Below are 25,851 nucleotides of genomic sequence, written 5' to 3' on the forward strand. Positions count from 1 at the left end.
GCACGAATAGATATAAAAGTGTGCTGAGGTGCGCTCTGGGGTCACTCATGAGAGGACAAATCCAAAATGTGTTTCTGTGCCATATTTCCTCTCCGTTTCTGTCATTAGACTATGTAAATTTACTAGTCTGCTGCCGCGTGCACAAAAATAATAATGCAGTCTGCTAGTTTCTGATTTCCTGGCTGTCCTCCAACCTCCGATACATCACCGTCTGGGATATATTTCCATTGTGGCTTATATATATATATATATATATATATATATATATATATATATATATATATATATATATATATATATATATATATATATATATATATATATATCTATTGCGGCTTTTGTATTTGTCTTGCAGCTTTTGTATCTGTGTTGCTCCTTTTGTAATTGTGTTGTGTTATTTATAATTGTCCTGCAGCTTTTGTGTTTGCGTTGCAGCTTTTGTATTTGTCTTGTAGTTTTTGTTTTTAAGTTGTGGCTTTTGTAATAGTGTTGCGGCTTTTGTATTTATGTTGCAGCTTTTGTAATTGTGTTGCCGTTTTTGTATTTATGTTGCGGCTTTTGTAATTGGGTTGTGGCTTTTGTATTTGTGTTGCAGCTTTTGTAATAGTGTTGCAGCTTTTGTATTTATGTTGCAGCTTTTGTAATTGTGTTGCGGCTTTTGTATTTATGTTGCGGCTTTTGTAATTGGGTTGTGGCTTTTGTATTTGTGTTGCAGCTTTTGTAATAGTGTTGCAGCTTTTGTATTTATGTTGCAGCTTTTGTAATTGTGTTGCGGCTTTTGTATTTATGTTGCGGCTTTTGTAATAGTGTTGCGGCTTTTGTATTTATGTTGCAGCTTTTGTAATTGTGTTGCGGCTTTTGTATTTATGTTGCGGCTTTTGTAATAGTGTTGCGGCTTTTGTATTTATGTTGCAGCTTTTGTAATTGTGTTGCGGCTTTTGTATTTATGTTGCGGCTTTTGTAATTGGGTTGTGGCTTTTGTATTTATGTTGCGGCTTTTGTATTTGTCTTTTTGTATTTTCATTTTTGTGAACAATTCAGCTTCTAACGGTTTCCTAACCTGCACTTTTGGTCTTTGACCAGCAGAGAGCAGCAGAGGCCTTTTAACTGATGACCCTTGTTTTAATCTGAATTAAAAAGATGATATCTTCCCCTTCCTGTTAAGATCTGTATTTTATGCTAATGACCTAATAAATATATATATCTATATATATGGGTTTTTTTTTTTGGGGGGGGGGGGGTGAGATTAAAAAGATTGAATTTAAATGCTGATCATCTAAATTTAATAAAAACAGAACTCTTGGTACTTTTGGTCCCTTAAGTCAGCAAACATTTTGTAAATTCCTCTAAAAAGCTCCAGAGCAAAAAAGATATCAAGGAAATGGTGACACCTGCTGGAGATGTGGCAGGGGTGGTGCCAATCACTTCCATATTTTCTGGAGCTGTCAAACCATCCAGCAATATTGGTCTCAAATTAATGAGCATTTACGGAACATTTTGTATTTAAACTAACCTAATCTAAGATAGATTCTGCTAATCTAATCTAGAGCCTAGCAGTTTAGATGTGCCGTGTGAATAAATATCTGTTATAAATTAATCAGTGGAGGACTGTGGTCGGTATAGGTGTGTGAGTCTGTATATTTTAGACCTATGTGTATGTAGAGAACTATTCTGAGTCAACTGTAAGCTAGACCTAAATATAAAATGTATAGCCCTAAAATTTATGTTGTGGCTTTTGTAATTGTGTTGCGGCTTTTGTATTTGTTTTGTGGCTTTTGTAATTGTGTTGCAAAAAAAAAAACTTCCAGCTTGCAGCCCCCTCAGATTGGAATGAACTACAGGACTTGACACTTGAGTTGGTCTCTGTTAATGTAGTTAAGGCCATTTTAAACCAGTTTATAAATAAGGTATCTTCAACTCCATCGACCTGCCTGGGATTTTTGAAGGAAAATGGCTGCTAAATTGTCAAATTCAACATATTTAACATTTTATTAATACCGCAATCTCCTGATTTGAATAATTAAATTCATTAAAGAAAAGCCAGACAACCTTTAAGATAAAAATGGAAAAATAAAAACAAAGGAAACATTTTATGCTTTAATCTGAATTCACTAATGACCTTTATTTCCATTGACAGTGACTGGTATTCACCAAAAACAAGTGTCTGTATTAAAAGTCCCTATCCTGATGGTGGAAATATGACTGTTAGCCACAAAGATCAAACATTAAGAAGAAACGTTCTGCTGATTGAAAAAAATGAACTTGTTGAAAAGCAGAATTATAAAAATAGAGCACATTTGTAAAACAGACTGGCTTTCTTGTTAAACAGAGAGGACACTTTTGTAAAAATGTTTTGCAAAATTATAAACACACATATGAGTAAATAAACTCTGTAAATAAGTTTAGTTGAGTTATTTTCCCCCAAAATCTTAAATCCCATAAACACCAGTACATGTTTGCTGATTTACACTAGTAGACTTAATAGAACATAAGAGATTTAGTCTATAGGTAGAATTTTCTTCCACTAAAGACGTGTCTCCTTTTCCTGCTGAGCCACCGGTTGCGAGCTTTGTTCATCCTGTCCTGGCTGGCGGACAGGAATGTCCGGTCAGGGAAGATGTCCTTCAGATTGCTCAGGAAAAACACCTCCAGGGTTCGGCCAGCTTGGGCCACCTCTGAGTCTGGCTGCGCACAACAAACAGAGGAACAATTAAAACAGCTCGACATAATCTAATTCTCTGTAAATAGACATTCACCCAATGGAAGAGAACCTCAGCTTGTCGTTGCTCTTTGAACATTTTCACTTCTTGGAAGCTACATTTTTTTCTAACCATGAACTTACATAATTAAAAGTAGCGCAGTTCTTGAACATCAGCAAGATGTCATCAACAAACTGCTCTGCAGTGAAGTAATGGAGAGTGTTGCATTTGTCCAGTTTCCTACGGATGACTGACAAATCGATGGGCCTCTTGATGATCTGATAGTAGTTTCTGGCCTATATGGAATTTGGAAAGAGGAGAGGCGTATGACTCACATCCACATGTTTGAGATTAAATGTTTTTTTTTAAGTTAAAAAATTGTAATGTTTAAAAATACAACATCCTACATGCAGACAATAGAACAATAGCTTTTAGAACGACCTTTAGTGACAGTCGTGTTTAAGGAACGAAGGGTAATGTGAAAAAGCCCCTCCTGAGTCCCAGTATATGCCGCAGTCATACTTTTCATCTACTTTTATTTATTTATAATCAGAAATTGGTTTTAAAATATTCTGTAACCAGTTTTTGATACCCGTTTTGAGTCCAGAGTTACAAAGTTGGGTATGGACTGTTGTTGCTTTATTGTTGCAAGCAAAGAAGACATTTTGTAAATGAAAATTTAAGTAAAATGTCAAATTAAACTTTGCAAAACAATTTTAACGATAAAAATAAAATTAAAAAGGTACTTATTTTTATTTATTTTTTTAATCTATGAAGATTCTCAGTCATCCAAGTCATGATCAATCTTGAAAAGTTCACTTTAGGCAACTGGACATAAAGATGAGAGGTGAAACGTCTTCTAGAAAACGTCACGTCCAGCTGCCTAAACGGAACTTTTCAAGCTTGATTTTTTATAGATTGTATATTTTTGAATAGTTTTATACACAAATTGCATTCTTTTTAAAATTTCCCATTCTTCACTTCAAGCCAAAAACTATTGATGTACATTGACCCATACAATTGCTGTTGCTAACGGTAACAACAGCAGGCCAATAGAAATGCTTCATTGCTCCTCTCTCCAGAGGGAAGCCTATCCCCAGAAATAGAGACAATTTTAAATAATGCTATTTGAAAAATACGCCATTTGTAAAACCTAATCTAAAAAAAGGGATTTCAAAAACAATTTAGGAGATGTAAAAACTAAATTAAAAAAAATAAATTTAATTAATATTAAATTATTTAAAAAAAAAATGGAATATGTTCCTATTTTCCTTTTTTGCAAGAACGATGTTGGCAGAGATGCAGCTGTTGAACAGCCAGTTACTCATTTGACTAAAATACTTAATCACAGCAAAGAGCCCAGGTCCTGCTGCTTAACACACACAATCAGTCCTGACATGGAATATTCAAGTACCATATATGAATTTCATAATAAATGTTTTATATATATATATATATATATATATATATATATATATATATATATATATATATATATATATATATATATATATATATATATATATATATATATACATACCTCAGGGATCCCAATGATTACGAAAATCTTCTCACGACACCCCTAGTTGTTGTTTAGCAACCACTTCATTAAATGATCAAACAGCTTCTTTGGCCTCATCAAGTCATTTCATACTTTTTGTGATTCATTACGATGCAGCTTTGAAAATGTTAAAATAATATTTTCCTTCTGAAACAAGTCTGACTTCTTCAGTTCGCTGATAAATTTTGGTTTAGCTATATTCAGTTGAGCAAACCAGAGTAGATTCTGCTATGTGGTTTTGCAGAATTAAAAGTTGTACTTATTACTTTGTGTTGTAGGCGTCCTGCAGTTTTAAATCCTTCATTACTTTGTATATAATACACAAAGTATTGTATGCCATTAGATTCATCTTGTGCAGTAGTGTTTTGGTGGTGTGTTTCATTTTTCAAGCTGTAAAGCTGCAGATTTCTTTCAGTAAATCTGACCAGGACTGACCAGTGGACTGACTGGTTCGTGGAATGGAACGCTGAGTGTGTGACAGTACAGCAGAAGAGATAGCTTCTCACATCTCTGCAAGGAGAAACAAAGTAAGAGGAATATTGTTAGAAAATGAAATTTAAAGATTTACTTGTAAGTCAGATCAGATTTCACTTCAGCAGTTTGTTAATTAACATACCAGACAACTGACTGTTTATAAAAACCTACCCTCTGGTCCTGGTCGGAGAGGGTGTAAGGCACTTTGACTCCCCCACAGGACTGGATGCTCTCCACAGGATCTGTGTCGGTTCTACACAGCGTACACACCCAGTCACCTCTGACGATTTACAAAGTGAACATAGAAATAAAACATTTAAGAAAAATATAAAAATCACATGTTTTTTTAGACTATTGCAGACAATTACATTGCTTTAGGTTTAGGAATCACAGATTTATGAGTATTGTCACTTTCACAACATATCAAGATACCAAAAAAGCCTTAAAGGTGCATAATCATCCTATATTCCAATACCAAATAGACCAAAACCCAGTTGATTATTTTAAAATCAGGCTGTATACTCAAAGTGTTGGTCCTGACAGTGTTTTGATCGTCCTTTTTGAGCCTAAATAGAACCCCAACCCCACGGTGCAACACCGTGGTGATCAAATGTAGGATATGGCTTAAAAGCATTGCTAACACCAGTAGCACTATTAGCAAGGACATGTCTTTCAACTTCACAGTTACATCATATTGCTTTCAGAGCTTAAGCTCCAGTTTTACCATGTTTTCCAACACAACTGCACTTTCCCAGCTTGGGATAAATAAAGTACATCTATATCCTACTTTTAATCAAGCATCTTCTTGCATCTTTTTATCCTTGATCCTGGACAGTGGGTGTTCCTCACTCGCTGGCCTCCATTGCTTTGATATGCTGACCACTTGTATGCATAACTAGTAACATAATCTGCGTCACATTATGTTATTATGGCAGATATACACAGGAAGACTATATTTACTACCAAATTAAGCAGAACAAAGCTTAAATGAGAAAAATAACAAATACCGGTACTACGCCAGAAGGAGGCCGCCATTTGTCATAAAAACATTGTATGCAACCCGGGTGACTTAGTGGCATATACATCTAAATGATGTCAAATAGGGTGACTATAAGTGACTATAAAACTTATAAGATCTCCAAGATGCAAATGTGGATCAATCACAGGAAATCTGGAAAATTTAAAATAAAATGTAATTTTATTTGGAATTTTAAGCAATCACAATGCTTTTCCTTATGTGCCTTTTTTTTTTTTTCTTTTTTTTTTTTTTTACAGAGGTGTGAAGTGCCTAACTATAAATACTTTGTTATATTTACGTATCTTTTTTAAAAACATAAGTACTTTACTTAATTTTTTTTTCTGCATATTTTTTAATTTTACTCAAACACCAGAGCCCAAAAAAAGTCGATCTATACCCCACTAACTGAAATTTTCATTTAGAACAAAACAACACCAAATCATTATTATGTTCTCTTTAGATGAAAATTGAACATGTCCTTGTGCATAGAATGTTTTATTAAATAGTTTTAGGTTATCTTGTATTGTTTAAAACAAAACATAATTTGTCTTTTGTACTTAAGTGCAGCGTAGAAACTGCACCTTTTTACCTGACATTAAGGACTTCAGTCGAATACTTTAACCTTCACCAGAAGTTTTGTTTACGTATCTAGCTTCACTTTAAGGGATCCACGACTAGTTGTAACAATAGATTTTATTTGAGAAATATACATTTTAAATGTAAGGTAAATGTAAAGTCAGTAAAAAATACTGTAATTGTTTCGTTTTTATAATATAATATAAAATATTATGACATGGATGTCATCATGTTGCTTACACTGCAACTCATTCTGAATAAATGATGTTTGGTAGGAAATGCTGACCAAAGAACTCCAGTTTCTAAATGTAATCTTTTTTTTATTATGATTATTATTATGATACAGGGTTATTGCACAAGGGCTTAACATGGGTATCTACATGGGTATTTATCTATATAACTATTGTGGATCTGGATCTTTACTTACATTCTGCATTAATATAATTATATTGTTAATCATTTAATAGATGTATCATGATGGATCAATGCTGATACACCCCTAGTATGGTTACAGGTGGGAGAGGAGTACCACCCAGCAGCACATCATGCCCTCCAATAACTTCAGCATGGTGCAGCAATCTAATCAACCTAACAATTTGAATCCTAGATATATAAAATGTGTCTTTTTGGCTTAGTTTCGTTAAAAGATCCCCATAGTTGCATATAGGGCAGTGAAAGGAACAGATGTACTCTATAGCCACTTTAGAATGAACTAGCCTTACTGAAGCAACCCCAGACAGATGTGGCCATGAGTAAACTATAGTTATTGGAATGGCACCGGTATGCATAGTAAACAGTCAAATTCTCTGATTATTACATCATGCAGGTGCACCTGGCCACAACTTATTGAATAACAGCCTTCCCTGCTGCCTTCTACCACAAATTAATCCTAATAAACTGTTTGGGAATTTTTTCATTCTAGCAAATAAAATAGAGTCACGCCGCCACAAAAGATATATCAAGGATCCTGCAGAGAAATTCATTTTGTCCCATTATTGTTGCAAGCAAAGAACACATTTTGTAAATTGAATTTTGAAAAATTGCACTTTTTTTATTGTTTTGAGAGTAACTTTGCTGTTTTCACAGATTTTCTTTTCTTTTTTTTTAACCACAATTAATTTTTCAAATTTTATATTGTCATATTTACATTTTTCAAAAATACTTTTTATAGATTTCTTTTTTTTTCTTTTTCAGATTTAATAATAATTGAATTGCAATCTTTTCAAATCACATCTCACAGATCACATTTTTTTAACTTGAAGCCCACCACAAACACTCCCTCTTGCTGTGCACATTAACCATTTCAATGTTGTTAAGATCGATGCAGACAGATAGAAATTAGTCTATACTCCTCATTGCAGAGGAAAGCCCGCCTCTGGAAGTAAAGAGAATGTGATCTGAAAAACGTCATTTGAAAATAAGGTTTAGCTGTCCATACACAGAACGTTTTTGTTCCTGTTGCCATTTAAAAAACATGTTCTTTGCTAGCAACAATAATGAAACAAAATTCAACTCATAGAGAGACCTTTTTGATTTAATCTTAGTTTGGTCTGAAAGGTGCTCATGGACGAAAACCCTTTAAACATCCTGAAAACGTGATTATGTCCTGAGGGATGTTACATCTGATTAACTTCTGTGTGTTCCTGCAATGCTTACGTTGGGAAGCTGCTTAGAGAAGGTATATGACAAGCCAGATGGTAGACTTTAGGGCAGCGGTCACAGCAGAGCAGATCTCCTCCATTCATGCAAACGGCACAAAAATCTTCACTCTCTATCTGTTCAGCTCCAGATTCAGCCTCCTGTTTGGCTACGCTGCAAAGATCAGCGCTTTGATCTTCACCCTGCTCCATTTCACAAACATCAGCTTCAGATTTAATATCAGCTTCCTCTTCCAGCTCCAGACACAGCTCCAGATTCGCCTCTTCTTCCTGGTCCACCTTGATCACCACGGCCTGCTCTGCATCTGGATCCAGGTAAAAGGTTTCTGAATCGCTTTTTTCATCATCAGATCCGGAATCCAGAAGGATGTATGGCTGGTCTGGGTTGGATTCACAGTCAAAGCCTGAGTCTTGCTCTGGTTCTCCGTATGAGGAGCTTTCAGGACAGTAGGGTTCGGTCCAGGATGTCGAGCTGGTTTCTGCCTGACACTCATCTTCTGACTCTGCTGCTCCATACTTGGGTGATAAATCATCAATTTCCAAAATGTCTTCCTGACTTGGACTGAATCCATTCTGTCAGGAGACAGTAGGACACATTCAGAAATTCTTCTCATTTTCAAATCATCCTTATCTTTGTCTTTTGTATAAAATGTCTAGTTTGTGTACCTGCAGAGGACAGCTCAGAGAAACAATGTCTTCTTGGAGAGGCAGTCGAACCAGAGACACCACAGGCTGCAGAGATGACGACGTGACACACTGGAAGTTCAGACGCTCCAGGCTCACAACAGCAATGGATGAATCACCCAGAATCCTCTGGGCCTCGGGGTGAATCCTGGTAGAATAACTCAAAGGTGTGAGACTTTTTATGACCTCGGCAAATCAAAAACTCCTCTAGTTATTTTCAGAAACTCATGCTGCAGTGTTTCAGACAACCTAAAGCTTTTCAGTAACAGAGCCTCTAGTAAAAAACCATCAATATACCAAGAGGATAAATGAGAGAAATTAAAGAGTACTGGATGTGGATATAGAAAGAAAAACAAAAAGGCAAAATCTAGGTAGAAATAAAACAGCTTTGTACCAATAATTACAGTTTGTACCTTCAAATACCACAAACATTAGCTCTGTTTCCTCACATTAACTACTGCTTACTGCTACAAACAGAGACAGACGTTCTCTGCCACCTGCTGTTTTCCATTGTGAGGTGCAGGTTGTGCCACTTTCTCTTATGCAAAGTCATAACTAATATCCAAACAGTGCCGTATTGCTGGTAACAGTGCCTGTACATAATAATAATAATAACATCCATTCCTTGTCCTGCATACACACCTACTCTTTACAGGACTGCTTTGGCTGTTTTTGCACCAGCTCATTATTAAGATATTCACACCATTTCCTTCTGCTTTCACATTTTTTTCATGCTGGTGACGATTCTCACTCATTCAGTTCGTAGTCATTCCAAAAAAGGTTTTTAAAAAGTTACAAAAACAAACCACTGGACTTTGCTTTCCAAATCTGAAGACGCTTCGCTTCCCATCTAGGAAGTTTTTTCAATTCAAATTCAACCACTCGCATGTTTTCTAAGCCATAACAAGGCTTTTGTTTATGCCATCCTATAAACCTGAAATTAAATGCTCCTGGATGGAAAGCGAAATGTCTTCAAACTTGGAAAACAAAGTCCAGTGGGTTTTTTTTTTTTTTACTTTTATGGAATCACATCTTGTCATTCCTCAATGCATTTTCTTTGGACTACCAAAAACGAATGCACACCCGTGAAATGGTACATTATTATTTTGTTTAAAGCTCTGTTTTTCTTTCTCCACAACTACATCCAAAACTTGCCCTAAGATTCTTTCAGCTTCCTAAGGTTTTAGGAAGAAAATAAAAAAATGAGTGCGTTATGCAGACTGAAAAAAGCAAATCTATCATCCAAAAAGTATTAAGAGCATGGCAGAACCACAACCTAAGAAAAATTGGACTTCCATCTCATCTGAAGGACCCAACCTGATGCGTTGGAACCCCCACTGTGAAATATATCTGTGGTAGCATCATGGTCTGAGTATATTTCTCTTCTATAGCACTAGGTTTGTTGGTAATTGGAGAGATGGAGGGAGAAGGCAGTCAATTAGAAGGGGCAGGAACTCCTTTCTTTGTTTCTTTTTCATGATTTGGGGGCGGGACTGTGGGCCCCCACACCCTCTATGGAATATTCTTATAAAGAATAATAGAATAATTTGATGTCTAATATTGTGGTTTTTCTGTTGAGTTTTTTTCTTTCCACAGGCAGACTTTAAGGGTGTTGACTTTTTTATCACTATGCTTTCTTGCCTCTACTTCTATCTCCTTCTTTCTCGAAAAACTTTTTCCACTCCTTTCTTTCCCCTTTTTCATTTTAGTGTCAATTACATTAATAATAAACCCAAAGACATTTCTAATAATGTTCAATATATATATATATATATATATATATATATATATATATATATATATATATATATATATATATATATATATATATATATATATATCAAGTAAAAACTTATAAAATACTAAAGGCAAAAGTTTGCCTTGCAGTAAAAGACATAAATACACAGTGAGGGCCTCCATGGGTTAGTTTAGAGCAGAGCACATTTCTGTGTTAGAATGGCCTAATCAATGTTGGAGGTTTCTTCCTGTTAAAAGGGAGTTTTTCCTCTCCACTGTCGCTACAAGCATGCTTAGTGTGAGGGATTGCATTGGAGTCAATGAGGCGATGCAACCAACTAGTTTTGCTTATACAGAAAACTTTTAATCAATTTGACTGGATGATTTGGTGAACTGTAAAGTGCCTTGAGATGACACGTGTTGTGAATTGGCATTATATAAATAAACTGAAATGAAATTGAAACTACAGCAGACTTGCTCCCATGGCTCTGAAATAAACTCAGTGTAGGAACGCAACTGCACACACACACACAAACAACCTAATACCTTCCAGTTTAATTAAAGGACTACTGCACAGTTGTTTGCACTAATATCAATGCAGATTATTTATAAAATAACAAATATGCCATATCTAAGTTGTTAACAAGAGATGCTGCTAAACAACATTTTTCAAATTTTAGGTAAAAGAGTAGATTCACTGCAAAAACGATCTAGAAATGAGTAAAAATGTCTTAAATCAACTATACTACCCTTAATCTGAGCAGGTAAATAAGATGATGTGCCAATGGAATGAGTATTTTTACTTTTAAAATAAAATGATTAGATGATATGCACTTAAAATCATGCAATTGTTTTTTCTTATTTCAAATGTAAATTGTCTTGTTCCATTGGCAAATTATCTCCCTTTCCTTCTCAATTTAAGAAAAAAATGCACTTATTTTAAGAAAAATTTAGAAAATACATTTTTTTCTTATTATTTAAATCAGTATTAGTTGAGCAAACGCGTTTAAATCCCCTCAGTTGCACAATTTCAAATCAAATGTTGATTTTTTTAAATAAACCTTCTAAAAACAACTTAGAGAAGGTAAAGCTAATGTGTCAGGACAAGCGCAAGGACCTCCAGTGACTGTATCAGATAGAAGTTAACATTGAAACAATGAAGCTTGTATAGAAACAAGAAAACCTGCCTCAACATAAACTCTGCAGGTCTGTGGTGAGTTTTTATTTTGTTCTCCAAACTTATTGGTAGAGTAGCCAGAAATTTTACTAAGATACTTAATGATTGTAATAATCAAGAAATCAAAAATTGACTCTTAAAAATAAGTAGCAACCAGAGGTGGAGGCAGACTGTTAGGAAGGTCCCTAGTCAAGTCACATGTAAAGAAGGTCAAGTCAAGCCGAGTCTCCAGTCAAGGTGAACTCAGGTCTGACATTTTACATTTAAGTCCTTTCAAGTTTATTTATATTAAGACAAAATTGAGAGAAATGTTAAACCTAAGTAAATGAAAATGTGTTTGTCTTTTAAATCTGTATTTATATCAGCATCATTATAAAAACCAAAATATGATCTTTCTGCAACTTTGGTTCAGACAAAGCTGTAAGTTGTTTCTTCTGCATCTGTTGTTTTGATATTGCATGTTTTGCATGTTCCCTTTCATTTAGTTTTAAGTACTTTGAAAATAATCTATCGATGAAAAAATTCATCTTGGGAGCATTTTTATGTCTTGTTTTATAGTTTTTGTGCTGCAGCGCACAGAGTGAGGTGGTCTGCATTACTTAATATGGGGTGAGCGAAAGGAAAGCGCACTTTTTAAATAATGTTTTAAACTTGAGATTTTGGGTACATTTTATCATGCGAATGGGTTAAGTTCAATTCAAATCTTGAGTCACTGATGCAAAAGGCCAAGTAAATAATAAATAAAGGGAATTAATGACTACAGTCCCAGTCATCTGACTTTTGGTAATATATTGTGAAACCATCTGTGACATTTGGCTCCTTTAAGCACAGAAACAGCCACATTTTCTAAAATATCAAACTTTCCTTTCTTACCTTAATCTCTTCAGTAAAGCTTTGACACTTTTATCAGCCTGAGATTCCAGCTTCCCTGTAGAAGCTGCTCTCTTTTCTGTCCTGGACCAATCGGCCTCCTTCTCCAAGAGACACGATCCAGAAATGGTGAGCTATTTGTTTAAACAAATGCTCAGAGTTAAAACCATGTCTCCATTTCTGTTGTGTTAATATCACTTAACTCATGGCATTAATTAGCTGATCACTAGATTACCATTTTAAATCTAAACAGTAAAGTTGTGCGTTACTTTTTCCACCGCTGGGACCGGCTCTTCATCCTGCTCCCCCGCTGCTCCTGGATACAGACCCATCGCTGGTGTCAGTGCCTCCTGCACTAGTTGCACTCTGCACCTGACTCCCTGTGGCAACAGGGCGGCTCTCCTCTGGGGAAAGTTGCCATGGTGTCTCTTTGTCAGGCCTGCCATAGCCAGGAAATCTGGACCCCTTGGGTTAAATAAACAGATGAAGCAGAAGAGCAGCTGCAGGTTTGAAATCCCCCTGTGAGCTCAGTGTTTGACTGTAAAAAAGGTAAAAAAAAAAAAAAATAATAATAACATAATGAGGATAACAGCAGGAAATATTCTTATAAAAGCACATCAGTGGATCTTTTCTGTAAAGGTTTGCACAAACCAAAAAGAGACAACAGCACAGAAAGGTGCCATGTATAAAACAGCTATTCACAGAAGCGTATCATCTAGTAAAGGACTAATCAAAACATAATTAACTTCACCTTAGTCTGAACCAAAAACATCCAAAACAGCTTCAGATATCCAAGAGAACACGTCTACGAGTGAATGTCTGCAAGGAAACTAGGAGAAGGATGGAGCTGTTCCATGTGTCCAGCATGGGGGGGGGGGGGAAGATCACATGAGATCTGATTGGTTGGAAGCCTGAGTCAGCATTAGCCCCTTGATACTTCTGCTCTCTTCACCAAGAGTCACAACCGGTGAGTGTTTGCGTCAAACATCTTTAAGATGCTTTTTTTTTTTTTTTATAGGACAGAGGCTTGAACACATTTAACTGGGAAAGAAATGTTCGTGGAGACCACAAAAAGTCATGTTAAAAACCATTGAAAACAATTGTTTACGTAAACATATTTGTAAACATCAGTCAATATATGTAATTGAATACAAAGGTATAGTGGTGTATTTTCGCGAATTTTTGAAAAGAAACTTAGGCCATGTCTCCACTTTAGAAAAAAATGCACATGTACAACCCTGTACCCGCTCCAGAGAGGAAACGTCTACTGAAACTAAATAGAATTGTTAACTAGGCTTTTTAACTTTTTCAACTTGACTTTTTAACTTTTCAATTAGCTTTTTATCTTTTTTCTTGAATTGTTAACTTTTTTCCAACTTAATTTGCAGTAGGTAATATATCATTCAAGGGTTCATTTAATTGATCAAATGCCAAAATAAGATGTCCAGTTATGTAGCAGCATCAAAAACTGTAACTCGACCTATAAAGGGTTAATTCCTCGTTTACAGACAGTTCAAAATGCTTCTGCATGACTTTTAACTGGGACACATAAGTTTGAACATATCTTCCTAGTTTTAAGTTCACTTCACTGGCTGTCAGTTAATTTTAGGATTCATTTAAAAATCCTTTTATTTAGTTTTCAGTCTTTAAATGGTCTCGTCCCACCATGTGTCACTGATATCCTACATCCCTATGTACCGCTTCGTTCTCTTAGGTCAGTGGATCAATTACTCCTCAGTACCTAAAATGACGTGTAAACTCAAAGACCCCTTCTAAATTCTTCACCTTTTTCTCTACCTTAGACTTGCCAAGCGGCTACAACCAGGTACAGAAGCAGATTGTAACTAAATGGCTAAATACACTAAATGTGTACCCATTTGGTATATTGGACTGGAACAGAATGCCATTTAGGCTTTCTAATGTGCCTGCTAAATTTCAGAGACTGATGCAGTGCTTTTTCCTCTGACGTACAGTCATTGAGTCGGTCATTGCTCCCGTACCACAGTGATAGAGTTGTTTTCTTCCACTTATGAGCAGCTTTTCAAGCGTCTGGGGATGGTTTAGAAGAAGGAGGCCCTCAAGACGAAATGAAAAAGAGCTTTTTTCTTCAGCCAGAAGTTAAAAACTTAGGCCATATCATTTCAAACAAAGGTGTTACAACTGATCCAGCTAAAATCGAAGCCGTGGGCAACTGGCAGCAAGCAGCCCACTACAGCTGACCTGACGTCCTTCCTTGGGTTTGCAAGTTTCTATTGTTGTTGCAAGCTGTGGGAGCCCCTTCACCAACTCATTGGACTCAAAAGCAAAGACCAGGACAGAACATCAGTGAGAGGTGGACTGAGGAACACCAATAGAGCTTTGAAAAATTGAAAAGGAGTGCTTCACCTGTGTTTCTCAATGCTGACTTTTCCCTAAATTTTATATTTCTACTCTTTCATTTTGGTTCCATACCTGTACATTTATGATTCACCTTCTTACAGTGATTTGTTTTCATAGATTTGTGATCTGTAGTTATAATTTGCAATTGTCAATTTGTGATTTCTACGCGTAAATGTATGATTTGTAGTTGTAGGTTTGTAATTATTACTCGAAATTTTTGTGGATCATCCTCATAAAATCATACTCGTGAATTTCTGATTTAAGGTTGTTTCATATTCTGATCACAAATTAAATATCTGATGTTACTTGTATCTGGATAAACAACAAGTAACAAATATAAATCTTAAATACATTTACATTATTATGTTAGATTTAGAAAATCAGACACCTCTCAATATCTTTATATTGACAGTTATATTAAGAAAAGGGGGAATCAACTGTGCCATGAGTAGCATCCAGTGGGCAGGCGTCTACGCAAAGTCGACAAACTAATCGGCATCGCATGTAAATATCTAAGAGATAAGAGATTTTCCTGGAGTCTCAATCCCAATTAAACCCTCATTAAACTTAACAAACCGAACGTGCTGAAGCTTTTCTGAATAAAAGGTGCCTCTTGCTTAAAAATCTGTCAAAAATACTATTGTCTACTATGATGATCTACTGTAAAATCACAGCAGCATTAGTTCAGAAAGAGAACATTTTTATTTATTTTTGTAAAAATAATCTCATTAATTAAAAGAAATAGGTGAATGCAATATGCTTCCATAATAAAACAATCCTATGAATAACTAGAAAAAGCTGTTTCGTAGAAACAGCAAAGTGGGAATGCTTTTTTTTGCTGAATGAAAAAAGCTGAAATTAACTGCATAACATATGAAAATGTGATAGGAAGTCATCAGAAACTTCAAACTGCAGAAAACAATTGAATCATCTGAAGATTGTGTAGGGTAGAATCATTTGGCAGTAAAATGGCAGAAACAAACTCATCTTAAAAGCAGCACAGCCAAACCATACATAATATCAAAAAATGTATTTAATGTGTGCACTAGAAGAGTCTTAATATGATGTCTCCTAAGTTTCTAGAAAAATTTCTAAAGAAATTTTGAAGGGGGGCCACCTACTGCCCAGAAACATGTCAGGCGTGTTATGAATTAGCAGCAAACAGAAAAGCTTAATTCCTGTCCAGAAAAAGATCAAAATTAAGCCAAAGTTCACAGCATAGGCTGAAAAATATTAAATTAGCTGAATCAGAAAATAAATTACAAAGAAGAACTTCCATCTTATCTGGTTGAAGAAAATATGAGTAGCTCAAGGATGGGAAGTAAAATGTTAAGGAAGATGGTATTGAATAAGTATCAACATTTTGAAATTGTGGAAATGTCAAGACTTGGCAAAACAATTTGAAATGATTTAAAATGTGTCGGTTGATCAGCATAAAGAAAACAGTGTCATCCTTAGAGGATTGATGTTATACAAACCTATGTGTAGGACTGACCATGAGAAGCAGAGGAAGGACAGAGAGAGAAGCTTATAGAAAGAGAGCTAATACCACTTAAGGAGCTGAATTTATCAAAAAAATTTAACCTGCATGTTACGAGCCGCTGTGTTGATGACAGCACCGTTGGCAGGCTTAGGCTGCATGTTACGAGGTTAGCACATGCTTTATTACAGTGTAAATCTTAGAACCTGATTAAGAAATATGCACTGAGGTGTGTGGTCAACAGGCCTTGGTAGTGTAATTTGAAGAAATTGGTTGAGTTTGGGTCATAGCTACGAGCCATATGGCACAATGAATGAGTGTATGTAAGGAAGAGGCTTTTATTTTGTAGAGTCCCTTTAGTCTTATTTCGAAAGTCTATCATGGATGTGTGTCAAGGGAAGGGTCATGCCCAGCAGTGATATAGAATCCATTTCTAAATATGAAATCACTGGTTTTTCTATGTTATTGGGTGAATAGATACTGTATTATAGCGTAAATGGGAGACTTTTATTGTGAAATTTGCTCTGGGGTATGTTTTGAAAAGGTCCCTAGAGTCTAATAGAAACAAGCTGGTAGAGTTTGGGTCATAATGCTGAGCCATTTGCATCAATTAATATGCCAGTATAATATAGAGGCTTTTATTGTGTAGGGTCACTGGAGTCTTATTTTGAAAGTCTAGCAGGGTTGTGTGTTGAGAAAAGGGTCAGACCCAGCAGTGATACTTGATGACTTTCCAATCTTTAAATCACTCTTTTCCCTTGTTATTAGGGCAGTAGGTAAAGTGGCAGTGGGAGGCTTTTATTTTGAAATTTTCCGTGGGGTGTGTTTTGAAAACCCCCTAGAGTCTCATTTTTTAAAAAGTGGTTGAGTTTGGGTCATAATGTTTAGCCATATGCTGGGAAAAAAATATGAGTTTAATGTAGGGGCTTTTATTTTGAAGGGTCCCCAGAGTCTTATTTTGAAAGTCTATCAGGGTTGCGTGTGAAGGGAAGGGTCATGGCCAGTAGTCATATTGTATCCACTTCCTAATGTTAAATCAGTGTTGTCTCCCTCCATTAGATTAAAATGTGCTGTTTAAAGTGGCAGAGGTAAAATCCCTTTGAAAGAGAGAAAAGCGCGTCACTTTCGTTCCTTTCCTCTCAGGCTTTTTTGAATGGCAATATCAGCTATGAACAAACGAGTGCTGAACACAAACCGTAAATGGTATCTAAAAAATTATTTCAGTCTAAGCGACAGCTATCCTTTGTCTCCGATTGGGATAATGTTCATGGCTGTAGCTCATTCACAGCCTTAATGGGAAGGAGAAATATAAATGTTTGTCAGACCTGCTGGTCTCATTAAATTACATGGAGTTCCATGGTAGAACAGAACTCCCAAAAGTAAAACTTCCCCTGCGAACAAACGAGCTGTGAGCCAATACCGTAAAAGGTATTCAAAAAATTCTTTCACCGTTGGTGTCAGCCATCCTTCGGCTTCGACTGTGCCAACTTTCATGTTTCTACTAAAAACTATTTGGCCACGGTGACGATGTAAAAATGAGCATTTTCTGAGTTTGAGGATTTTTCTCAGAATCAGCGTTTTCCTATGCCCCAAAGAGTCAGCTAAACAGCTAAACCATAAATGATATTGAAGAAATTCCTTCAATGTGAGTGCTAGAAGGTTCTGAAGATGTTGTATACCAAGTTTCATGTTAGTACATCAAATGGTTAAGAAATGGGAGCGATACGAAAATATGTATCTTTTTGGATTTTGTCTGAGATTTTTGGAAAATCTCTCATTGGATTTCTATTGGGGAAGTGTGGACTTCTTCATGGTCTGGGCCAAACTGTCGGAAAACCGTAAATGCCACACAAATTAGGGTTATATTTCCTGAATCCTGATAAAAATCCCTACGTTTTGATGTATAATTTATTTCAATTGAGTTAAAAATGAGGGACTGAGAACAATTTGTTCGGAAAAACCAGAACAGCTCAAAAGCTAGAGCACGCACTCTAGCAGTTGAAGAATTCCGTCCATAGACTTCCATTATAAATCTGAAAATCTTAAAATTTTCTTTTAAAGTTTGAAGCTTCACTGAAGCAAAACTGTAAAAGTTAGCAAAAAGCTGAGTTAAGCAGTAATAGCAGAAAGATACGGAAACATTTTAAAAGTTGAATGGTGTTTCTAGCTGAAAGTATGCTGAAGTAGTTAAAGGTCGAAGATGATAAAGTTTTATCAGAATTTTGCTGAAATCTAAGAATTCTACATGCATTTCAATGGGACAAAAAAAACGCAGAAAAAGCAGAATATCGCGAAAACTACAAAAAATATCTTTACCAAAAGACATAGCACAATTCTGCTGAACAAGCTGAACGTTTTGATACCAAAATTGTTGAAATCGGTTGAAAACTGCGGGACTAGTTAGAGTCAGAAAAATTTGAAGTGAACAACAATAAGTGGGAATGCATAAGCATTCCCACTTGATTATAAGAAAGGAATTATAAGAAAGTATAAGACATAGTTGAAAAGACACAGAATTGGAGAAAATAGTCTAATTACTGTCAAAAAAAATTTTGATTGCCCTTTTTTAATTAAAATTCACAAATTCTTATCTATTTTTTTTTTCTTGCCAAATGTCCATTTGATGAATGATTAATCCTATAAAATGTTCCTTCCTATATCAGGCTATATTACTTAACATTCACTGGTGCCGAGGAAGGATTTACCATCTGTTAAGGAAATATGCTTTCCCAGTGTTAACATCTAAGTTTTCTCAGACTGTACTGACTGACTGTCCTTGGTGTCATTTTTCTTCTGATTCTATCTCACATTTTGTATTTTTTTGGTTTTATTTTTTTCTTTATTCATACATTAGTCATATAAAATCCTCATTAAACAAAACTGCAGTTCTTTTCATGACAAATTCACTTTTAGTTTCTACAAATTGCTTTGCAAACAAAATTAGGAAACATTTGGGCCTCCAAGCAAGTATCTAAATAGATTTAAAGCAAACATCTTACCACACTGATGATGCCGTGTTCCTCCTATGATGAGAGCTGATGCAGCTGATGTGGCAGTCGGAGGATTTGTGGGCCAGAACTCACCTCTCTGTATTTTTCTGACCAATAAGAAGTTACACCCTGTAAAGGTAGCTCAGACTTTGAATAACAGACCTTTATGTAAATCAGCTCCAAGACTCTCTGAGTGGAGCTGCTGCTATTACTCAGGCGTTATCAGAGCAAGCGGTTTGCTCATGCAGAAAGTCACAGTTTGGCACAATCAGAAAGTGTTTGCAGCAAGGGTCAGTTAAACTATTCCATTTATTTAATATCAGTCTGCAGATGCAGCATTCATGCAAATGTATTGTAAGTCTAAACAATAGTGTTGCACCGATACCAATACCAGTATCGGGCAGGGCCCCGATACTGTACTAAAATGGTGATATCGGTATTTACGAGTACTTTCAAATAGGGCACCGATACCATTTTGAGAATCAGAAGTTTATTCAACTATTGTCACCCATTCCAGGTAGGCAATGAAAAGTTCTACTAGATTCACTTCTAATCGTCTTTTTCCTGCTTCACAAAGGTAGGCAGCAGCTTGGCAAAGCCATGATGGCAATTATTTTACATTCAAGTAATATGGAGTTCTTCATATATATATATACACACATCAATTTCAAAGGTATGGTATGGTATGGTATGGTATGGTATGGTATGGTATGGTATGGTATGGTATGGTATGGTATGGTATGGTATGGTATGGTATGGTATGGTATGGTATAGTATGGTATGGTATGGTACGGTACGGTACGGTACAGTACGGTATCAGCCAGTGGTGCACAGCCGGATATGGGGTATCTTATTGGGCCCAAAAATGGCATCAGCGCAACACTTTTAACCAGCTAGGGACCAAAAAAATCTAAAAACTAAGTCAGACCTAAGTTAGCTTGTAAATGATAATAGTTTGCAAAGCTGCATTAAAATGTGATCTGCAACTAGTTTACAAATCACATTGTTTCAGAATATGTCTGACCACAGAAATAAAAAAAGAAACAAAGCAAACCGAATTTCCTGAGCACTCTAGCAAGTATAGTCTTAGAAGGAAGGATGATCGTTGAAGCTTATTTTGCAGCTAAAGGACAAGTGATGGAGAAATAGGTATGTTCTAGAGCAGGAGTCCTTAAGGTTTTCCAGGCCAAGGACCCTCAAACTGATGGTGAGATGTAGCGGCGACCCCCTAATTATATATATTGTATGAAATTGTGTTATATAAAACTGGTCCAATTGTCACTCTATTACAGATGGAATAATGTAACGAAAGTAATTTCTCTCTGAGATTTTTAAAGTATTTCTTATTCTGATTCCTGGTTGATGGGACAGGTGTTGTGAATAAAACTGTGCCCAGCTTGAAAGAGCTCCTGTGTGTCGCTGAATGTGTGCATTGATGACTGAAAGACATCTTCTGCCTCCATTTATCTGTTTACTACAATATGTTGAATTCATGTTAATGTGGATTTAACATTTCAGTTAGTGGAAAACAATTGCAGGGGGAATATAAAAAACAAAAGTCTAATCAACCAAAAGTGTTGCGACCCCCATGTATTACCCCTGTGGACCCCCTAGGGGTTGCGGACCCCCAGTTGAAAACCTCTGTTGTAGAGTCAAATATGAAGCCACCTGTCCGACGTCCACAAAATAATCCATCTCAGGTCAAATATGCCAAATGCAATGCCAAAATGTACAGTAATATGCCTGTAGCAGTCTTTGCGCTGCAAAGGCCCAGGGAACACCCAGAATGTATCTACAGGTCTGCTAAATTGAAGGAACATTGTGAAAAAGAGTGGGGGGGGGGGGGGTTTATATCAGAGAGTCAGAGAATGCTTAAGTCAGGAAAAAAGTGATTACTTCCAGTTATTTCAGGTAAAGTTCTTCTGGGTCACAGCAACAGAAATGAAATGTTTCACTGGATGTGTTTTCATAAACTAGTGCAAAACTGTTGAATTGCTTATAATTTAGCTATGCTAAATTGTATATTTTTGTGTATGTTATATTATTTGAAAATAGATGACAATAAGATAATTTTCCCAGGTTAGGTTGAATTAGAGCTATTCTATTCTTATTCCTAAGCTCTGTGTTAGGTTTTTAATGCAATTGTAATGTTATTTGTCTCAAGAGTTTATATAAAATACTTTAGTTATTTATCCTTGAGAATATACTTTGTTAAAAACATCCATCAAAATACGGATATATGAAAAACTCTGTTTTAAATAAGCATGAGAAAATTTAAAACATGAGCCTGCCTGTATAGATCCTTTTTTCAACTAGTTTCTCAGAGGTACTTTTCTCTGAAAACACCGTGTTAGGGGTGTTGGTCAGCCATGGAACGCTAGGTGTCGCTGTGGTTTTCAAACCTAACTTTGTCGGTGGTCAAATCTCGCACAAAACCGCGTTGTTTCCAAATCCCGTTCCTCTTTCAGCCAACCTCCAAGATGGTAGGTGCAACAATGCATTCCCTGGCTAGAGACTTTATATATAATCTGTCCCAATCCTTGTTTGTTATCACAAATTATACAACATTTACTGTATCTAAACATACACCCATCTATAATTTACCTTTCCTGGGTGTTATTTTCATGGTTTGGTAGGTTTTTAATAGTTGATAGGAGTTTGCAATGGGCTTACCCGGTTTTCGCTGGGCCGATGCACTATTACTGGTCAACAGCTTTTTCTGTGCTAGCGTACATAAAACCCGCACTAAATATACATACACGTACTTTTATAATTATATTTACAGCCCTTCTGGTAGTAAATCTACATGTACCTTTTGTCGTACTAACAGAAATAAGCCATCGGCTAGTGAGTGATGTTGTTAGCTACCTAGCTCGTAGCTCCTGGCATGCGTAAAGACTTGCATCCTGTGATGAGTTCCATGAATGCGTTAGAACTGTTCAGATAGGCTGTCATTCAACCAAGCGTATCTAGTCTGCTCTGGTAGATAGACGTTTGGTGAAGAGATAACTGCTGTAAATGTTAACTATCATACTGTTCCTGACAGCCCACCAAGAATTCCAAAACCAGGAAGCTCCGTGGACACGTGAGCCATGGACATGGTCGTGTTGGTGAGCATCCTTTGTTTATTAAGTGAAGATTTAAGGATTGTGTAGAGTTGTTCATAACAGCAGATTGTCTCTCTCCACAGGTAAACACAGGAAGCATCCTGGAGGTCGTGGTAATGCTGGTGGTATGCATCACCACAGAATCAACTTCGATAAATAGTAAGGATGTGAGATTATCTGTATGCACAATACATTTCATCTGCTTCCTTTAGCGTAACTATAGTTGATTTGTTTGAACAGGCTCTGTGCTCTAGGAGAGCCTGCAGATTGCTGCTTGACTTTCTCCTTGTAGCTTCACTTTGTATTCTCACTGCTTCTGTGTTCTTTTACGTTAAGTAAAAAAAAAGCTGAATTTGTTTTCTGGTCAGCTAGAGGACTGACTGGGAGGGTGTGGACAGGTTGTACAGTGTTGTATGCCAGGGGTGCTGAAGTCCAGTCCTCAAGAGCTACTATCCTGTAAATTTGATGCACCCCATTTTAACAAACCTGAATCAAATGAATGGCTCGTTACCGTGCCTCTGCAGGGCTAAATGAGGGGATTGAGCCTTTCAATTGAGGTGTTTTGGAGAAGGAAGAGATGCATCTAAAAGTTACAGGATGGTGGCTCTTGAGGACTGGACTTGAGCACTCCTGCTGTATATGTAGTGGGGAAGAAAGTGTTCAACTATTCGCCCTAGTTAAATAAACGGATCGATGGATTTCACTCAGTCAGCCCTTTATCAAATCTTCGCAAAGAGAGAACATCATCATACAGCCCTAATGGCACAGCATTCAGCCCTGTTCTGCCTGAGCAGCGTGTGTCCCCCCCTTACTTACAACAATGGAAAGTAGTTAGAGTCAAAACAAATTACACTTTGGTAAAGTTTAACATGTTATGAATCAACCTTGAGAAAGAATCTGGCTTGTTTTGGGAAGAAGCTTTGGTGAATCTGGTCTACAAACATCCTCACGCAGAGAATTGTGTGGTCTTACAGGTGAAACAGACTGAGTGAAAACTTTAATAGTGAGGGAATAGGATAAATATATGAAAGAGAAATCTAAATTTTCCGAAAACAGCAGGGATGCAACAACAGCCATCAGGATAATATAAAACACCTTGGGTTGCTCTAAACTATTAATGCTCTTAAGCCCTGTGCAAAGGAATATAAAGGCTCCTCGATTTGCGTGCTAACTTTGATCTAAATGTGTTTCCTCAGCCATCCGGGCTACTTTGGGAAGGTGGGAATGAGACATTACCACTTGAAAAGGAATACATCCTACTGCCCCACCATCAACCTGGACAAACTGTGGACGCTGGTGAGCGAGCAGACCAGGCTCAACTATGCCAGGAAGCCCGATGGCCCAGCGCCTGTCATCGATGCTGTGCGCGCTGTGAGTACTGAGTTTAGGTTTGCTCATTGTCACTTAAAGGCCAGATCAACTGGGAAGTTTTTGTTCTTAAATTCCTATTTATTCATCAAGAAGTGGCTATATGTGGAACTTATGTAAATTGTTTGTGGGGGATTTAGTTTTTAAACATGGGTCGTTTATACCGCAGAAGCATTATAATAGTTTATTTATTTTTCATTGCAAAAGTGCTACAGCACAGTGAGGCTAAAGGGTTTGTAAGCAGGGTATTTGCCTTAGCTGTAGATTGATAAATCAGCCAATGTTTTTGTCTGAGATTGGTCTTTTTTTTTCCTTGCATTAGCCAATAAATACAGTTTATACATACAGTCCCCCATTTAGAAGCCATGGCTTCAGATTCTCTAAAGTGTTGGAATTTACCCTCCCTCCGTTTACTATCCAATCGTAAATTTTAAATCGTGGGGAGTGGTGGCCTAGGGGTTAGGACGTTGTGCTTGGCCTCCAGGAGTTCTGAGTTCAAGCCCCACTTCCACAGGGACCACACACTGGGTCCCTAAGCAAGACCCTTAACTCCCACTCTGCTCCCTGGGCGCTGCACAAAGGCAGCCCACTGCTCCGCGAGGGGATGGGTTAAATGCAGAGAGTGAATTTCTCCAGTGTGAGATAAAGTTCAATATTATTAAGGTTTCTATTTTGTTTAGACTAAGGTGTTTATCTTTGTCATTTCTTTCTAGCAAACAAAAATCCATTTTAAAAATAATTACATTCGTCAACCTTTAAAATCCGCAGGTTAGAATACGACAGCCGTGTTATCAAACTGTTTTTAAATCCAGTTGAAACGGTTTGTTGTAGCTCTGAAACAATTTATCGGATTAATAATCGTGATTAATCGATTATTGAAATAATGATCTAATTTAATTGTTAACTGGAGTATAGAGGCTGTAAAACATGCCTTTAGCTGACAAAAACCCACTTAGAGCAGTAATTTTTTTCAAAATTGTAAAAAAAAAAAAAAAAAGGTAAACATTTTTGCATTTAAGATTTTAAAAAAACTTTTAATATGCTCTTATCCAGACCTCAATGGGAGATGTTTTAGTTTCACCTGATTTAATTTAATTTTAAAAATAATCTTTAAGGTTTTTTTTGGATATCCAATTATTGATTAATTGAAAAAAAAAAAACATAATCAACAGAGAAGTCAATTTGTGAAATAATAGTTAGTTGCAGCCCTAGTTTTGAGTGCAGGACTTGGTACAGGAAGTGGAATGAGGCAGAGACATTTTAATAACTTCAGTTCTAAAAAAAAAATGGTTTTAAGGTGAGGTTGTGTATATTTTTAGATAAGTTTGTACCTGTTGCATCTAAGAGGAGATCAAATATATTCCTGTAAATTTGAAAGTTGTGATGAAGTGAGCGAGCTCTTTGGACAGTTGAATGGACTCTGGCTGCCGTTGATTAAATCCTCTGATTTTAGCTATTTAAAGCTCTTGGAGGATGTTTGGAAATATTGTTTTACCCCCACTAAAATTTGTAGTATTCAGAAGTAATGTTTCTATATCTGCCCAAATTAAATGAGCCAGAAAGCAGTTTTTCTTCAGTGTTAAAAAAAATTTCTCTCCCCTTCTCCTCCACAGGGTTATTACAAAGTTCTGGGAAAAGGCAAACTGCCCAAGCAGCCCGTAATCGTCAAGGCAAAGTTCTTCAGCCGGAAGGCCGAGGAGAAGATCAAGGAAGTGGGAGGAGCCTGTGTGCTGATGGCATAATGTTCCTTTCTACTTGTTTTGGAAAAATAAACTATGTAAATGGAACCTGTTGTCTTCTCTTTCATTCGGTCACTTTAGAGCGGGGGGGGGGCGTTGAAATTATCGCTACCCTGAAAAGTATTGATACTCAAAAGCTGTATCCAGATACATTATTAATTTGGCTGTCGATACTTAATACATTGTTTTTACTATTATGTCTAGATTAGTCACATATTAAAAGAATAAAGTATTGCCAAATGTTAATATTTGGATCCTTTTGTTCGTTTGTTAACTTATTTAACTATTAGAATCTGGGTTGATGTTGAGAAAAAGCCATTTTCAGATTAGATAA

General features: G+C 36.4%; 2 protein-coding genes across 5 annotated transcripts; one reads left to right on the top strand and one right to left on the bottom strand.

Annotated features, from left to right (window-relative positions):
- Nucleotides 1–2,096: 2,096 nt before the first annotated feature.
- Nucleotides 2,097–22,381, bottom strand: LOC119796963 (transcription intermediary factor 1-alpha-like). 4 transcript variants are annotated; one of them, XM_038305758.1, is made up of 11 exons: nt 22,172–22,381; nt 19,313–19,410; nt 13,206–13,301; nt 12,724–12,992; nt 12,458–12,588; nt 8,653–8,818; nt 7,985–8,559; nt 4,906–5,014; nt 4,696–4,770; nt 2,843–2,995; nt 2,097–2,685 (listed from the first exon to the last, which is right to left on the bottom strand). In XM_038305758.1, the coding sequence occupies exons 4-11, from the start codon at nt 12,898–12,900 to the stop codon at nt 2,503–2,505; spliced, it is 1,569 nt and encodes a 522-aa protein (XP_038161686.1). In that variant the 5' UTR covers nt 12,901–12,992; nt 13,206–13,301; nt 19,313–19,410; nt 22,172–22,381; the 3' UTR covers nt 2,097–2,502. The 4 variants fall into 4 exon arrangements, with proteins under 4 accessions (XP_038161686.1, XP_038161689.1, XP_038161688.1 ...); XM_038305761.1 differs by lacking the exon at nt 13,206–13,301 and having other exon boundaries at nt 12,724–12,919; XM_038305760.1 differs by lacking the exon at nt 13,206–13,301.
- rpl27a (ribosomal protein L27a) lies at nt 14,105–25,565 on the top strand. Its single transcript, XM_038305748.1, has 7 exons — nt 14,105–14,168; nt 14,257–14,279; nt 21,685–21,786; nt 22,350–22,413; nt 22,494–22,569; nt 23,607–23,781; nt 25,392–25,565. The coding sequence occupies exons 1-7, from the start codon at nt 14,105–14,107 to the stop codon at nt 25,518–25,520; spliced, it is 633 nt and encodes a 210-aa protein (XP_038161676.1). The 3' UTR covers nt 25,521–25,565.
- Nucleotides 25,566–25,851: the final 286 nt, after the last annotated feature.

Source organism: Cyprinodon tularosa, unplaced genomic scaffold (assembly GCF_016077235.1).
Source record: "Cyprinodon tularosa strain WSP-4 unplaced genomic scaffold, ASM1607723v1 ctg563, whole genome shotgun sequence".
NCBI classification, from domain to species: Eukaryota; Metazoa; Chordata; class Actinopteri; order Cyprinodontiformes; family Cyprinodontidae; genus Cyprinodon; species Cyprinodon tularosa.

Excerpts from the sequence above, each read along its gene's own strand:
- LOC119796963 (XM_038305761.1), bottom strand. The coding sequence starts at position 12,900 with ATGGCAGGCCTGACAAAGAGACACCATGGCAACTTTCCCCAGAGGAGA. Across the intron at positions 5,015-7,984 it reads TCTCTAAGCAGCTTCCCAAC|AGGTGACTGGGTGTGTACGC; the intron begins GTAAGCATTGCA and ends GTAAATCGTCAG. Across the intron at positions 4,771-4,905 it reads TCTCCGACCAGGACCAGAGG|AGATGTGAGAAGCTATCTCT; the intron begins GTAGGTTTTTAT and ends TTCTCCTTGCAG.
- rpl27a (XM_038305748.1), top strand. The coding sequence starts at position 14,105 with ATGGTCTCGTCCCACCATGTGTCACTGATATCCTACATCCCTATGTAC. Across the intron at positions 21,787-22,349 it reads TTCAGCCAACCTCCAAGATG|CCCACCAAGAATTCCAAAAC; the intron begins GTAGGTGCAACA and ends TGTTCCTGACAG. Across the intron at positions 23,782-25,391 it reads TCATCGATGCTGTGCGCGCT|GGTTATTACAAAGTTCTGGG; the intron begins GTGAGTACTGAG and ends TCTCCTCCACAG.